We start from the raw sequence: 17,251 nt of genomic DNA, 5'->3' as shown, positions 1-17,251 counted from the left end.
TGTTTATTCTTAAGATGAAAGATACACAGATTGTCAAACCACTGAGATTGTACTATTTGTCATGTGAACATATACATAAAATAACAACATTTTCTCTATTCTGCTGAATCAAGATGTGAATCACAGGGGTCTGAGGGCTTCTGTCAGGAAGCAGCCTGGACAGGACACCAGCCCATCACAGTGCCCGCTCATTCACACACCCACACACACACACTGGACATGATTTAAAGTCTTAAAGTCTCCAGTTAATCTGACCTGCATGTCTTTGGGATGTGGGAGGAAAACAAATGCAAACATTACAGGAATGTGCAGTCTCAACACAAACAATGATGGAATGTCGGATTTAAAGACAGGATGCTAGATTAGTGATACATTGTACAGTTGTGGCCAAAAGTTTTGAGAATGACACATGTATTGGTTTTCAAAAAGTTTGCTGCTTCATTGTTTTTAGATCTTTTTGTCAGATGTTTCTATGGTATACTGAAGTATAATTACAAGCATTTCATAAGTCTGACAATTACATTAAGTTTATGCAAAGAGTCAATATTTGCAGTGTTGGCCCTTCTTTATCAATATCTCTGCAATTTGCCCTGGCATGCTGTCAATCAACTTCTGGGCCAAATCCTGACTGATGGCAGCCCATTCTTGCATAATTAATGCTTGGAGTTTGTCAAGATTTGTGGGTTTTTGTTTGACCACCTGCCTCTTGACCACAAGTTCTCAATGGGAATTCAGTACTAGCAGTCCCCCGCGGCTCAGTCCGTGTAGTAGTGAATCGGGACAAATTCTAAATATTAAAAAAAAGAGGTAGACCGACTCGAATGGAGGCTGGCACATGAGTGAGGAGGGCCCTGCCCGGCTACCCTACTCCTGATGTCATGCTTCTCCCTCCTCTCAGCCCGCTGCGTGTCTCTTAGATTCATGCAAATATATCGCTCCTGCAAGCGAACTATGATATTTAGCATGATGAGGGAAGTAGCAAAATCCATGTCAAGCAAATTGTAGAAAAAAACCTGATCTGAATCTGTTAAGCAGTCCTCTCGTGAAAAGCGAACAGACAACGAGACAGACAGACAGACAGATGTTGGATTTTAGATATATAGACTGTGAAATGAATAGCCTCGACACAAAAAGGTTTGGGTCAGTCACCTATATATTGTGCCTGGCTACAAAGGGTTTGTTTGGAAGCACTCATGTGCAATGGTTTGAGTCCTGAACTGGACTATTGGGATGCTGGAATCATGGCAGCTTCAAAGGCCAAAACCAGAAGTGACACCGTTCATGACACCAGAACCGAAAGTGACACCGTTTGTGGTGCTGGAACCAGAAGTGACGCCATTTGTGCCACCGTGGTATCGTTCTTGGCACCGGAACCGGGAGTGATGTCTTTGATGGTGTGTCTGGTAGGTTTTTCCGTATCTGGCCTGCAGAGATAACAGAAGTAGGATTAGTGCACCCTGCCACTCCCTGGCCTGGCGGGTAATTACCTCCAGTTTGGTCCATTCAGCTTCTTCCTACTCGCACATGTGTGACAAGAGATACCTCAGAAACATCTGACAAAAAGATCTAAAAACACTGAAGCAGCAAACTTTGTGAAAACCAATACTTGTTTCATTTTCAAAACTTTTGGCCACAACTGTATATATCACTCTGTTTCTTTTAAAAATGTGAACTTTATTAACCATATTTGAATGCACAAGTTTTGCTCTTTTTAGAAACATTATTTAAAGTGTCTCTTTCTTAGTGATATCGAAGAAAAGAACAGCCTACTATCAATCCCAATTAAGTAATTTAACTCAGGTGTTTGGAACTTGTGAAACTCTTATTATTAGTTCACGTTCACAAATTCACTTCACCAACACCTCGACCAGAACTTCAGCAAGTGTCAGCCTGGCATTGGTGAGGGTGATTTTGATTAGGATGTCCTCACATTTTACATTTCTCCAAAACAGATATTTTTTGCCAAATTTACAGTTCATAACCACTATAGAGGGTTGAATAAACTAATGACTTGTGTATTTTCACTGACACTAAAGTGGTATGAATACAATTTACATAAGATTCTGAAACCCACATTGTCGAGTTCAGGGTCAAGGGGACCAGAGCCTATCCTGGCAGCTCTGGATGTTCAGCAGGAAACAGCCTTGAACAGAATGTCTGCCATGGGACCAGTTCAGAATCATCAATTAAAGCTAACTGTATGTCTTAGGGGTAAAGGAAAAGAACCTGTATATCTAAAAGAAAACTCAAACAGACAAAGAAGGTTCAAACTCCAAAGACAACCCGGTAAACATCTAAACCCGGGATGTTGCATCTGTGAGGCTGCAATGGCACTCACCTAAGAATAAAATTTCTTATACATAAATGTAGTATTTAGAAGGAAATATCTCACCCAAACTCACCTCCTTGGGGCCCACAATGGCTTTAGGTTTTCATTGTAACCAAGGAAGCCCGTTCTTGCCGTCCATGATTCATGTTGTTTTAATTATTTGGCTTTGCAGCAAACTCTCTCTAACATTTCAGACATTTCTAAAACAGTTCTTTTTTGAGGACATTTTCCAAATGTTTTTGGCCCTGAACTGATGAGTACTTACTATTAACTGGCAGATGGTTAAGGGAAAAAAACAACCTGTGTTTCAGAATCTTAAAGAGCAAGCCACCTAAAATCAAAGCTACAAAGTGTACTCCACTGGCATGAGCATTAAGTTAATAAATTTAAAAGACATTGGAATAAAAACCTGCAGGTCACCAGAAACTGGACTGTAGGCCCCTGTTTTAGATCAGCAATTTAACACTGGACTTAAGAGTCCAATTTATGAAACAGCACTATGCACTGAAAATGTACATGACTAATAAAAAAAATCTAATTTCAGGTTTAAATTAGAAATTTTATAAAAAATATACCCGCAAATTGATTTTTGTAATCTGTTTGGATTATTTCAGAACTACGAGAGCTGTTGCCTGTCCCCACGGCACTGAGTTCAAGGATAAGCTGAATCGATAGTGGAAGAGACATCAGTCCATCTTGGGCGACACACTGTGCCATTTTAGATATGTCAGTTACCTTCATGTGCTTGCATTTGACATATGGGATGAAAAACTGAGTACCCAAATGAAAACCCATACAGACACTAGGAGAACATGCAAACGCCATACAGTATGGGACTGGTCTTTACACAGCACACAAAAAATCCATAAGGCCAGAGCATTGCAACCTTAGTATACCCACCAGTTATCTGGAATGCTTTCTTCCAGTACAAAGTTCCAGGGCATCAGAGCCTGACCCATGTGTAGGGTAATGGAAACAAGCCATGCTAAATATCCATCCATCCCGTTATATCCTAACTGCAGGGCCATGGGGGTCTGTGGGAGCCAATCCCAGTCAAAACAGGGCGCAAGGCAGGAAACAAACTCCGGGCAGAGCGCCAGCCCACCGCAGGGCACGCACACACACACCAAGCACACACTAGGGACAAATTAGGATCACCCAGTCGATCCCGGGAAGCGAACCTGGGTCTCCTATAACTGCGAGGCAGCAGTGCTACCCACTGCGCCATCGTACCACCCACGCTGAATATTGCTTTATTAATTGTTCAAACTCACCACACAGAACTGTAAATGAAAAACATAATGAAATTAAAACTTTAACAAAATTAAAAGGTGTGATTAACAAGCTGCTACACTGCAAATGTTCAAAACAAGCCATATTTGAACTATGAACTGGTTCACCACTGTACCTGCAATGAAGATAAGCTACACTGATGTTTTCAAACAAGCCAAACTCAAACTGAACTTTTCTCAAAATCTTTGATACTTTGCATCTTTTAGTGCTGTTAGGCATTGATTTAAAGTTTGAATCTGTATTGATCTGAATCTTTATCTTTTACTTAATTTCTTTGAAATGTTCCTAAGAAAACCTTATTTATTCTTTAGGTATAAATAAATAAGATAATCATTGAGCATAGCTCCACATGGAGAGTGGACTTTAAGTTTGGGATGCACTCTGCAGAGAAAGAGATGAGACCTACACCATCATCCAGACAAGACGTTTAAAACCAGCAGATAAAAGACCTCTGTGGACCACAGAAACTTTTTAAGCAGTTATTGTATGCACCTAGGCTTACAGGGACTCATCCGCATCATCGTCTGCATCCTTCCAGAAAGTATCATTAAAGTAAACTTTTAAAATTCACTTTTTACTTTTTGTTGCTCTTGTTTTTACTGTTGTCAAGCATGTACATGAGAGCGTCACAATCCTGGTTCCTCCCAGGTATGTAATGCCATCGCGAGCTGAGAGGGGGTGCCACCACTAACAGTGTCATCTTCTTTTGCCTCCACAGTGCCAAGAAACCTCCCAGTGATGGCAACTGACTCCACCCCTTCCAGTCCCAGGACCATAAAAGCCCAGCCGCCCGGAAGGAGATGTCACTTGTTGACTGGAGGGCAGAAGAGATGGAGTTCATTCAAGCCCAGAGCAAAGCCTTGGAAGAAGCCTTGACAAGCAGTGAATTTTTTTTGTCTGAATTTGAGAGGGCAGCATTTTGTTTGTACCTTTGCCACTGAGTGTTGTTTTATTTACAGTTTGCAAGTAAACAAAGAAAGACGGGTTGATGCTCCAACATTTATGTTGTCTTTGACCCATCATTACCTCAGATGACCATATTGTGCTTTATTAATTTTGCTTTATTATAATATTGAGTTTATATTGTTTAGCCAGTCCAAGGTGTAGTGTTAGCTCATCACTAAGGTCAAGCCAGGTATCCGCCACTGCTTCACGTTTAACGTCCTTCTTTTTGTTTTCTTTGTGCTCCTTTCCTTTTTATTGTTTTATTTTTTGCTTGTTTTCTATTTTTTTTATAATATTTTTATGTGTTTTTACTATTTCTCAAGTCATATTATTCGTGTCAATATTGTTATATTGTTTGTTTATTTAATAAAAAGTTAGTTACTTTAGTTAAAAGTAACTGAAAATTTCAAACCTTTCGAGGATATGTTCTCTCATGTTCCTTGTATTTTGCGGCCAGCTGTCCAGCTTAATTAAGAGACCACCCTTGGTCCTATTAATGCCGGTGGGAAGTGCAATCATTTGAATGTGCTCTTCATGGAGTTTGGTGGTACTCTAAGTGTTGTGCTCTTTGTTTTTCAATATTGATTTTTGGCTTTTGAACTTTCCCTTTCTGTTTGTTTTAGAATATTGTTTTCTTTGGATTGCATTTGCCAACTCCTTTCTTGCTCCTTGAAGCTTTATTTATATTTGTATTGTGGTGGACGGCTGGGTCTCATGCCCATGCCTGGGAGGAGTGGTGGTGCCATGAGAAGTGCTTTGTGTTACTTTGTGTGTTGTTTGGGACTTTGTATTGCCTGTGGGGTTCATGGGGAAGACGTGCCCCACAGGTGAAGAAAAATAAATATTTGTTTTATTTTACCCATGCCTCCCGTGTGAATCTGTGTCGGGTCCGGCACAATATAATGCCTTTCTTACAGTATCTATTTTTAAGCAATCCTCTTTTTCATAGAATTTTGAGGATTTGTTTTTGATCTAGCCATAGTTTACATCGTTCTTCCTCTGGAGAGACATGTTTCAAGGTTAATGGAACTTTTTTCCTATTATTTTGAATTTAAAAGCCTGAACTCCTTTCTGAGCCCTAGCCAGCCAACCCTGCACTGCAATACTCAATGTGAGAAGAAACCAAGACATTGACTAGAGCTTCCGTGCTGCATTGTATTAAAAGCAGGGTGTAGTCTGCAGGTGTATCTCAAATGGAAAAGGCAATCTGAGAAACATTTTTATGTGAGCAGTAAAGAAAGAGTGTTACCCAGAATAACATCAAGACTATTGGTCTGTGCAGAAATGGGTATAGTGTATCTATAATGGAGAGCTTGGACTTGAATGTCTATGCCAACATTCATTTAGACCCAACAAGAAGTAGCTTTGTTGAACTGCAATTAAGTTTGAAAGTTGTTTGTCATCCATGTTTTAATGACATCAAGACATGCAGTAAATGTAATGGGGAAGAGAACTGGAGGAGCTTTTCTGGACATACAGAGCTGCATATCACCAGTATAACGATGAAATGAAATATTGTAGAAACAAAATATATTACCAAAGGGAAGAAGGTAAATAATACTGAAAACAGAACTGTGTGGTACTCCAAAGCAAACTATTACCACTAATCCCTGGAATCATGAAGAGGACATCATGCAATCTTTACAAAAGGACGCACAATCAAGTAATCAAACCAGTGCTGAGACACAGGGAGAGGGTAATAATGTGTAATTCGTGCTCCCTCCACAGAAAAATGAAAATTAAAACTGAACACGTTTTTTATTTATTAAAACATTGTGCTTGCATTGTCATCACAACTTATTTTTGGGAATGGAAGATACTGCAGTATTTATTTATTTGTTTGTTTGTTTTGAGTTTACCTTTTTATTGTACCGTTTCTTCACGTCTTCAGACTTATAGGTGCAAATGAGGCTCCGGTCTCTGTCAGTGCAGAATTTGCACGTTCTCCCCTAAGTGTGAGTGGGTTTTAGGCCTGGTATGCCAATTTTCCTTTCTTTAGACGTCCATGCGTGTTAGGCTATTTGGGGGCAATAAGCAGCTCGCTGTGAATGAGTGTGCCTTGCAATTTCCAGATGGAGATAAACATCAACTCCCCGCCAACCTGAACTGGACTGAGCAGGTTTCGATTTAAGTGAGTGGATGGACTGGTGTCTTTCTTTCTTTCTTTCTTTCTTTCTTTCTTTCTTTCTTTCTAACAGGATTCACACGAATTTCATAATCAGGGGTATGAGAAAGGTCAGCAGCGATTCGTGTGAGCTTACGTTTCCGCAAAGGTGTGCCGTGGACTGTCGCGTTTTAATAAGGTTTGTGTGGTGCATCAGCATTTACTGTCAACTCCTGCCCACATGCTAAAACCCATCTCGCGCATCAGATCCCAGAAAAACTTCGTTTTCCGCCTTAACGCAAAGGTACGCTTTGTGCACATACTGTATTCTTTGAAATCCTATCTTGTTTTGAAATTATTGTCTGTCAAAACAAAACACAGGGCAAGAGCACTGTTCTGAGAGTTTCACACCGTTACACGAATAGGCATCATTATTAATAAAATGTAACAACTTTAAAAAAAAAACAAAAAAAAACAATAAAAGGCAATCCAAGTATAATTTAAAAAGATATTTCCTAAAAGTTGGATGCGTCCTTTCGCGAAAATATCCTTAGATTATAGAGAATAAACAATGAGAGACAGACGATCATTTCTCCTTCATGCCAGGCTTCAAGTCAGCTTAGTAAGCGAAGAGGGGATACAAAAAGCTTCCGCTCTTTGCTGGAATTAACTCCGTTAAGCTCCTTTCATTCCCCCGAGAGGAAATTACTGTCCAGGCAATGAAGTGCTGTGTTTTCTGTGAGCTGGAAACGAGGTTGTTAGATACTAACTGAAATGAGATTGAAAGCGGGATTATTTTTTTCTGACGCTTTTTCTTTCTTTAATGTCAAGTCCTTCCATGCTTCTTGACTTCTCCGCTATATCATACGCTTTGGCTTCCCTCGATATTGTACTTGTTAACTAATTCAGAAAACACGTGTCATAAGTAGCTTTGCAAAGAGAACGCTTTCACTGGATGAAATCAGGAGGACTGGACATGATGTGAGGAAGGAAAAGGAGAGTAAAGAGAGCCATGCATCGCCGTTTTTGGCATTAATTTAGCTGGTGCGTTAATCTATCTATCTATCTATCTATCTATCTATCTATCTATCTATCTATCTATCTATCTATCTACCTACCTACCTACCTACCTACCTACCTACCTACCTACCTAACCTACGTACCTGAAAGGAATCTTCTGCAGAAATGCTCATTGATTCCCCAGGTGATATTCTGAGTAAACAGGTAAATTCTTGGACAAAGATCTGTTGTTTGTACAAAATTTAACTTTCTTTTACATGTGGAGTACCTACATTGCACGAAAATATGGGTTCATAACGGCGGGTAAGCTTTCTGGGGATGAAACCGCTTCATGAGCTTGCCGAGCTCAGATCAAGAAAAGGAGGATGGCGATGTGGGGGTTGCACTTCCTGCTTCTTTTGCAGATATGAGTCATACAAGAAAAAAAATCATCTTGCAGCACTGCAGAAAAAGCCTAATACTCTGTCATGGGTGGTGTTTAATTATTTTTTCCCTTCATTCTATCTGCCTTAAGCGAAAGTCTCAAACAAGGTGGAGAGCCTGGAATCGCTAAATTAAGTTTTAATTAGCCCTGTGACGCATATAGCCGTCATGATTTAAGTCTTCAGGGATTTGGGTTCAGGAAAGAAAGGCTTCAGGATTCTATGCATTGCGCCCACGCGAACTCTTTTTTTAAAAACCTGATGTTTAAAAATATTTTAATTGAAATAATGTACTTGTGAAAAAGTGAACGAGCAAACCGTAGAAGACTAGTCAATTAAATGTTACAACAGTAACTTGTAGGGATTAAGTTTAATATTCTTGCTTTTTCATCAGGCCATAAATGTAGCTGACCGCTGAATAAAAGTGATTATAAAAGAAGAGGACATACAAGGTCGGCAGCCTTCAGTTTAATGGTTAATATGTAACCTCCTACTGAACTGTACACAGGGCAACTAGACATTTTTCAACGGGATAATAATGTGTTTTTCAAAATAATATCGAATGTTATCCAATTACGAGTCATCACAATTCTTAAACGGTGATCCGTTTGTAAGGATAAGTCAAACCTTTCTTTTGTTTTAAAATAGTTGGAGTTTCCACTACGCAGTCACTGGTGAATTTAGATCAAAAACATGTGGGGTATCCCCGAGCTCCGAGCAAAAAACAGTAGAACTCTGGCACTTAGTGACGTCAATACCCTTATGCAGAGAGTTGAGTTACCCTCAATGGGCATATATGGAGTTCCGTGGATGCGTGTTCTCTCCTTATTTGGACAGGGGCGGGCGTATCCGGGCAAAAGCTCTTAAAAGGAGAGAATTATACTCTGATCTGATTTAGATCCTCAAGGAAACAAAAGAACCTATACGAATAGCATGACATTTTTTAAATAATCAGAGGCGTCATTTGAAGCTCTTCCAATTTAAGATTTTATTTTGAAAAGTGACAATATACTATTTCTAAAAGTAACATAATTTCAAAGCTTTAAAGTAGCAGTATTTATATCGTGTCTTTTTGAAACTAGAAATATTTTCTTAGCGCTTTCGTCTTTTTGAATCACAATCAAATATTTACGCAGGGATGGGGGTTTTGGACGTAATAGAAGTTGACAGCTCTGAGCTGGCCCAGCTCATTAAAGGCGAGCCGAACTGTTTGGTTCTGGACTGCAGACCCTTCCTTTCTTTCTCTCGGGTCCAGATTAAGGAATCCCGAAATGTAACCTGGAATTCAGTGATGCGTCGACGCTCCAAAAGCTCAGCGGTCAGTTTGGAGTGGCTAGTGACTGACAAAACGCTTCTCACGCGGCTGCGGGACGGAGAACTGTCCCCTGTGGTGGTGCTGGATGAAGACACCCGCTCCGCCGCAGACCTCAAAGCCGACAGCCTCGTTGGGATGCTGCTAAACGCTTTGGCCAATGAAGTCCAACAAGGGACAACGCAGATCTGCTTTCTGAAAGGTAAGGTTGCTTATTTAAAGCTTGACATCTGAGTTCAATTGCAACATGACGCGAATGCCTTCTGTCTGTTTTAACGCAATTTTATAGTGGAGGTTCGTGAGAAATCACAAGTTAAAATAGTAAGAAAGGTTTTCAGATCCAACATAATTTATGGCAAAGCAATGCATTTATTAACATACTGGCATCAGTCATATTCATGAAAAACGAACTGTTCCATTCACTAGGGTTTCGAGAAATATGCACGCCAATTTTCACCACATTTAAATATCTTGTTTGGTTTTAATAAACATCAGACATCCATTAATCAGTCTCCTCGCATAACGTGCATTTTAAAATGGTGAGATCCTCGAAAAGTTACATTTTACTTAGTTTTTTAGATACAAATATTGAACTGTTTCACTCAGATAGGTAATGCTGATATTAAAGCACACTGCTTGGCTATTTATAAATGGTATTAACATTCATATCTCTTGAATATCCTATTAATAAATCATCTAAGATATAATATAATATAATCTTCTAAGATGCAACTAATAAATACATTTATATATGTAGAACACTTTTATATTACGTTTCAATTCAAACCTTCCAATTTAATCAAACAACTCCTTTCGATATCTTCTACATATGAACTTTCACAGCATGTACTTAATTTATGTCCATTATATAATAATAATAATAATAATAATAATAATAATAATAATAATAATAATAATAATAATAATAATAGGACCAACAGAAGGATTTATTAAGCACTGCATGTGTTAGGAATTTCATTAGTTAATGAGACTGAAATTAAAAAATATTTTACTGCAGAAATCATTTCAATAAGTCAGCTACGGCTCTTTAGATATTTCAGTCACTCACTAAATTTACCTCAGAAGTAAATATATGTGTGTATGTGTGCGTGTGCGTGCGAGTGTGTGTATTTGATGTGTATAGGTTTGTGTACATTTAGAAATAAAAGCGACAAAATGGTTGTTCAGAACGATGATATAGGGGAACCATTTTTGGTTCTCATAAGTTTCATCCATCTGGAGGTTGAAGAAGAATCTTTATCTATTTAGATCCGTTAAAGGTAACGCAAATAGCCGTTAAAAGATGGAAACTAATTTGTGAAATACCAACATCCACACGAAGTAAGTTTAATTTCCATTTCGAATGCAAAGAACCCTTCACGGATTTCAATGGTTCTTTGTTAAAAGAACCATCACAACCCAAATGCCATTAAGGACTCAACATTTTCAGAGAGTAGTTATAAGTTAACTGGCGAAAAGAAAAAAAAAAACCCAAAGCGTTTGCTGCTGGACTTTCATTACATTCAAATAAATGAATGCGCATACTTAAATCTGATTTCAGCATGGATGTATTTTTCCTTTTTTTCAGGTGGATTCGAAAGATTCTCAGCTGTGTGCTCTGAGCTCTGTTCGCAGTTCGCAGGTCTCAACTTCTCCGGCGCCGCAGTACGAGACTCGGACTCAGTCCTCACAGGAAGAACGACTCCGCTCTATGATCAGGTACGCAGCCTCTCTGAATTCTGGGCATTCCCGCTTAATAGACGTCAAAAATCGGTAGATGGTTTCTCTCTCCATTACTGGAGTTTCACACGTGACAAACTGATTAGGTCCATAAATAGATGTGGAGTAAATATTAAATATGCAGATGATAATTATTAAAACATCATTATTAATTTTAATTTGTGTAAAACATTTCGTGTAGAGCTTCATTACAGCTGATAGTTGCTATATTCATGTTTGATTATATATAATCATATTGATTGATTTTAAATCTCTCTTCTCAGGGTGGTCCAGTAGAAATCCTGCCTTTTCTTTTTCTGGGCAGTGCCCACCATTCTTCTCACCGGGAGGCACTGAGGTCCCTTCGGATCACTGCGGTATTGAATGTATCTTCCTCCTGTCCTAATCTGTTTGAGAATGAACTCCAGTACAAATGTATTCCAGTAGAGGACAGTCAAGCGGCAGACATCAGTTCATGGTTTGCAGAGGCCATTGAATTTATTGGTACGTAACTCTTTGTTTCTTGTGGCCAAGGGATATGAATCCAATTTAACAGAAACTTTCAAATAAAGGTTCTTTCTCTTTAAACCTACAGATGTTTTTTCTTAAACTTAGAAATACTTTGAAGATAATCTTCCTTAAGATAATCTTTATCAACAGTGCTATACAATATAAGAAGTAAAAAAGGCCATATTTATTTTTTATTTCCTAAGGCAACTTACAAGATACAATTGGTTATATTTCATTTGGTGTTTCATATTGGAGCACAGGCAAGTAAATTGTCTTGCTCAGGGTCACACAGTGTCAGTAGTAAGATTTAAACCCACAGCCTCAGGGTATGAGGCTCACATTCTTAACCACCAAGCCACATTGACTAACTGGCAATGAGGAACAAACATTTATATTACATTCACTTATTTAATGTACACTTTTATCAAACATTTGAGGTTCCTATGTTTTTCCAAATGGAGGATAGGCAGGTGAAGGTGAAGTGACTTGTTCATGATCACACAGTGGCAGGAACAGGATTTGGACCCATAAACTTATGTGTGATTCAAAATCTTAACTACAAAGCCACACAGCCTACAGCTGCTTTTCAAAGTTGCTGAAATTGCATTCATTTAGTCAAAAATATTCATAGTAATTGAATATGTTGCTTATCTTTCCAGATTCTGTGAAGAACAATGGTGGTCGTGTGCTGGTCCATTGCCAGGCTGGCATTTCCCGATCCGCCACCATCTGTTTGGCTTATCTGATTCAGTCCTGGAGGGTCCGCCTGGATGAGGCCTTTGACTTTGTGAAGCAGCGTCGTGGGGTCATCTCCCCAAATCTTGGTTTTATGGGTCAGTTATTGCAGTTTGAGACGGACGTGCTTTGTCACTGATATTTTAACTTTGTTAACAAGAAGAAGAACAGAATCACTGCCCTCCAAAGCCTTTAGAAAATATCTCTTCAGCCATCATGGAAACGAAGACTTTGCATGTTCAGATTCTTGCAGGTTTCTTGCTGGATCAAGAAACGATAAAGCTGGATCAGTGCACAGGCTAGTGGAAACTTGACTTCACGATAAACTGGAAAAACACACATCTGCCTGCACACATGCGTTGTAACCCACTTCCGGCGGATACGAAGCTTCACTCGTGCTGAGGAGTTTTGTTTTTTTTTTTGTCACATTACAGCAGCATAATAATGAACAATGCACTATTTAAAAATATGTTATGAAACTGTCTACTGATAGGAATATTTATTAAAGCAATATACTGAAGAAAAAAAAAGGATAAAATACCAAGTTATGTTGTATGAGCTCAGGAAAGGAGACGTGAAGATGCATTTCAGGGATGGACTGCACTTTGTTTTGAGTTTACATGTGCTACTTTGCACATACGTTTGTCCCACAAAGATGAATACGTGGCCTGCAGATATTCAAGTGTGGTGTGATTTTCACAAACTTTATATAAAAAGTTGACAAGCATGTCCTACCGCCCTTGACGGGTGCTGCTACGTTTGACTCTCTCCCACTACTTACTGTAACTCTGGAGACCATACTGTCTACAATAATCCACTTTAAGGTAAAGCAATACCCAGCTGAACAGTCTGAGAAACGTCTCCAAGAACATGCAATAAAGCCGAGCACTTTTAAACTCAGTGATACCCTCTAGCCATACGATTATCTTAGCGTCAGTTCAGCCAGAAACACATAATATGTATGTATGAGAGGACAGAAATTGGTTTATTATCTGTTCACATTTTTCATTTAAGATGTTTACTGGCATTTCTGAAATGTCTAATCGATAATTGGTACAATGATGGTGAGTGAGATTAGTTTTCACTCAGACGTCTACTTCATCACAGTTTAATGAATGCTACTAGTTGGCATTTTTTCTCAGTGGTGGCATTGTCATTAATAAGTGTGCTACAGAATTGATGTTAGTGACAGCATTCTGCGCTTCTAGATTCATTTTAGATAGAGCAAGTCATGCTGAAACCTACAGAATGTTTCATCGGATGACAGTAATGCTGCCTAGTATTGATCCCTCTGCCATCTTGCCTGTCATGCTATATGCATTTGGACATTCATCTTCACTCTTCTCTGTATGTCTACATTGAACTTTTGTTATTGCCTATTCATTTTTTACTATTATTTTTATTATATTGCACTTTATATTTATAAATAAAACTGTTCATGCTATGTGATTTTTTAAAATAAAATTAAAAACTAATTTAAACAATTCTTTCAGTTGAGTTATTTCTGTTATTTGTCCTATTGCCTGTTCAACTCCAGTATGATTAAATGTGGTCCTCTAGCTCTGCTACCAGTCGGGTAATAAAAGTAATCTATCTATCTATCTATCTATCTATCTATCTATCTATCTATCTATCTATCTATCTATCTATCTATCTATCTATCTATCTATCTATCTATCTATCTATCTATCTATCTATCTATCTATCTAATCAATGCAGACCTCAGCACGTATATATCTCTGTTACATGCCACTTGTTATGGGATTTGTAAAAACAGTACTAATGTTTGTGATGCGCCATCTTTTGGAATGACAAAGACACAGCAACCGGACGGACTCACAAATAGAGACATAGACATGTATCCTTTTACAAATCCAAGGCACGGATTTCAGTGTGGAGTTTCCATGACTTCTATGTCTTTATGTGGCTTTCCTTTGGGTGGGTTAGTTTCTGTCTGTAGAAGTGAACAATGGATTGTCCCAATATCCTTAATTCAAGGAGTTTCTCATATCTCAAAATCATCCATTCCGCTATATCCTGACTACAGGGTCACGGGGTCTGCTGGAGCCAATCCCAGAGCGCAAGGCAGGAAACAAACCCTGGGCAGGGTGCCAGCCTACCTCAGGGCGGGCACACACACACCCCAAGCACACCAATGCACCTAACCTGCATGTCTTTGGACTGTGGGAGGAAACACAGACATGGGGAGAACATGCAAACTCCATGCAGGGAGGCCCTGGGAAGTGAACCCGGGTCTCCTAACTGCAAGGCAGCAGCACTACCCACTGCGCCACCCTGCCACTCTCTTTGAATCTCAAAATCATTTCTTGTAAAATCAGTTGGACTCTCTGCCTTTTTTATTTTTGGCTTTGATATACTTAATTAATAATCTTTGTGGGTAAATTGTTTTTTCACATAACCTTTGGAGATCAGAGTGCAGGGTCAGCCATTGTGTAACACCTATAGAAAATTCTTTTCAGGCTGCTCAAGGGCCCCAACAGAGAAGGATCCTTTTTGGTAGTAACGTGATATGAACCAGCAACCTTCTAGATATAAGCGTAGATCCTTAGTCTCAAGGCAACCATTCCTTCCAACCCCAATGCCCATAAAATGAGTTTTAGATATCTAAAAATATACATGAAGTTATTTTGAGATATCTCAAAATGGGAAGCAAGGTTTTTCAAGCTGTCTGAATATGCATTTGAGATATGCCAGAAACTGTCAAATTAAAATCCCAGTGTGGTAGTGTAGAGTTGATTTCCAACAACAACAATTTATTTCTTGTATAGCCTAAAATCACACAGGAATAATCTCAGTGTTCTTTAAAGACTATGTTTTTAATAGAACCCGCAGCCTTAACTCTCTAAGAATACAAGAAATAATTAAAAAAAAAAACCTTATAGAGGAGAATAAAATGGAAAAATCTTGGGAATGATAATTCAGAGATAGCCCCCCTTCTAGGTAGGTTGAGAGTGCAGTGGGTGTCAAAAAATGGGGGTAAATACAGCACACAAAACTTAAGACAAGTAATCCTCTTCACAGAGCTAGATGGCCGATCTGTCATTGTCACTGCAAGAAAGTAGAACAACTGCTTTGTTCTTGCACAGTATATCTCAATAAGTGCAGACACAGCAACTCTCTAGGAAAAATGCAAGAATAGATGATACTGTTCACTAAATACAGAACTATCATATATGAGGAAACAGATTTGCTTAAATATGCTGCTCAAAAAAAATTAAAGGAACACTTTTTAATCAGTATAGTATAGCATCAAGACAATGAAACTTCTGGGCTATTGATCTGGTCATTTACGTAGCAGAGGGGGGTGTTAATCAGTTTCAGCTGCTTTGGTGCTAATGAAATTAACAAGAGGGGCACTAAAGGGGCAACAGTGAGACGACCCCCAAAACAGGAATGGGTTAACAAGTGGAGGCCACTGACATTTTTCCCCTCCTCATCTTTTCTGACTGTTTTTTCACTAGTTTTGCTATGGTCGGTGTCACTACTGGTAGCATGAGGCGATACCTGGACCCTACAGATGTTGCACAGGTAGTCTGGAACTTCTCCAGGATGTCACGTCAATATGTGCCATTGCCAGAAGGTTTGCTTTGTCTCCCAGCACAGTCTCAAGGGCATGGAGGAGATTTCAGGAGACAGGCAGTTACTCTAGGAGAGCTGGACAGGGCTGTAGAAGGTCCTTAAACCATCAGCAGGGCCGGTATCTGCTCCTTTGGCCAAGTAGGAACAGGATGAGCACTGCCAGAGCCTACAAAATGACCTCCAGCAGGCCACTGGTGTGAATGTCTCTGACCAAACAATCAGAAGCAGACTTTAAGAGGGTGACCTGAGGGCCCGATGTCCTCCAGTGGGCCCTGTGCTCACTGTCTGGCAATGTGGAACTTGACTGGCATTTGCCATAGAACACCAGAATTGGCAGGTCCACCACTTGCGCTCTGTGCTTTTCACAGATGAGAGCAGGTTCACCCTGAGCACATGTGACAGACGTGAAAGGGAAAGGGAGAAGCCGTGGAGAACATTATGCTGCCTGTATCATCGTTCAGCATGACCGGTTTGGTGGTGGGTCAGTGATGGTCAGGGAAGGCATATCCATGGAGGGATGCACAGACCTCTACAGGCTAGACAATGGCACCTTGACTGCCATTAGGTATTGGGATGAAATTCTTGAACCCATTGTCAGACCCTGTGCTGGTGCAGTGGGTCCTGGGTTCCTCCTGGTGCATGACAATGCCCGGCCTCATGTGGTGCGAGTATGCAGGCAGTTTCTGGAGGATGAAGGAATTGATACCAATGTCTGGCCCCTACTCTCGCTTGACCTAAATCCAATAGAACACCTCAGGGACATTATGTTTCGGTCTATCTGATGCCACCAGGTTGCACCTCAAACTGTCCAGGAGCTCAGTGATGCCCTGGTCCAGATCTGGGAGGAGATCCCCAAGGACACCATCCATCATCTCATTAGGAGCATGCAACCCACCCAAAAAAATTTGTCAGGCATGCATACAAGCACGTGGGGGCCAAACAAACAATTGAGTATGACTTTCAGTTATTGCAATGAAATTTCAGCAAAATGGTTTAGCCTGCCACATCATTTTTTTCACTTCGATTTTCGGGGTGTCTTTGACTTCAGCTCTCTGTAGGTTGATAATTTTCATTGCCATCAAACAATGTGGCATCCTTACATTCCTAATACATTACCGAGTCCATATCAATATACTGTAGATATCCAGCAGGATTTTTTTCTCTTTGAGATCTGATGTGTTTTTCAAAGTGTTCCTTTAATTTTTTGAGCAGTTTACATCAGAGAACAAAGGATAAACTAATTAACATCAATGAAAAACAAC

General features: G+C 39.6%; 1 protein-coding gene across 1 annotated transcript; it reads left to right on the top strand.

The window, feature by feature from the left end:
- The first annotated feature begins 8,834 nt into the window (after window positions 1-8,834).
- On the top strand, window positions 8,835-13,823 carry dusp2 (dual specificity phosphatase 2). The gene is made up of 4 exons (XM_039768390.1): window positions 8,835-9,627; window positions 11,014-11,144; window positions 11,429-11,648; window positions 12,314-13,823. The coding sequence occupies exons 1-4, from the start codon at window positions 9,252-9,254 to the stop codon at window positions 12,526-12,528; spliced, it is 942 nt and encodes a 313-aa protein (XP_039624324.1). The 5' UTR covers window positions 8,835-9,251; the 3' UTR covers window positions 12,529-13,823.
- Window positions 13,824-17,251: the final 3,428 nt, after the last annotated feature.

The sequence above is a fragment of the Polypterus senegalus genome, chromosome 11, assembly GCF_016835505.1.
Source record: "Polypterus senegalus isolate Bchr_013 chromosome 11, ASM1683550v1, whole genome shotgun sequence".
Taxonomy (NCBI): domain Eukaryota; kingdom Metazoa; phylum Chordata; class Cladistia; order Polypteriformes; family Polypteridae; genus Polypterus; species Polypterus senegalus.
Note: the sequence above shows the minus strand (reverse complement) of the source record. Positions and strands in the feature narration are given on the sequence as shown.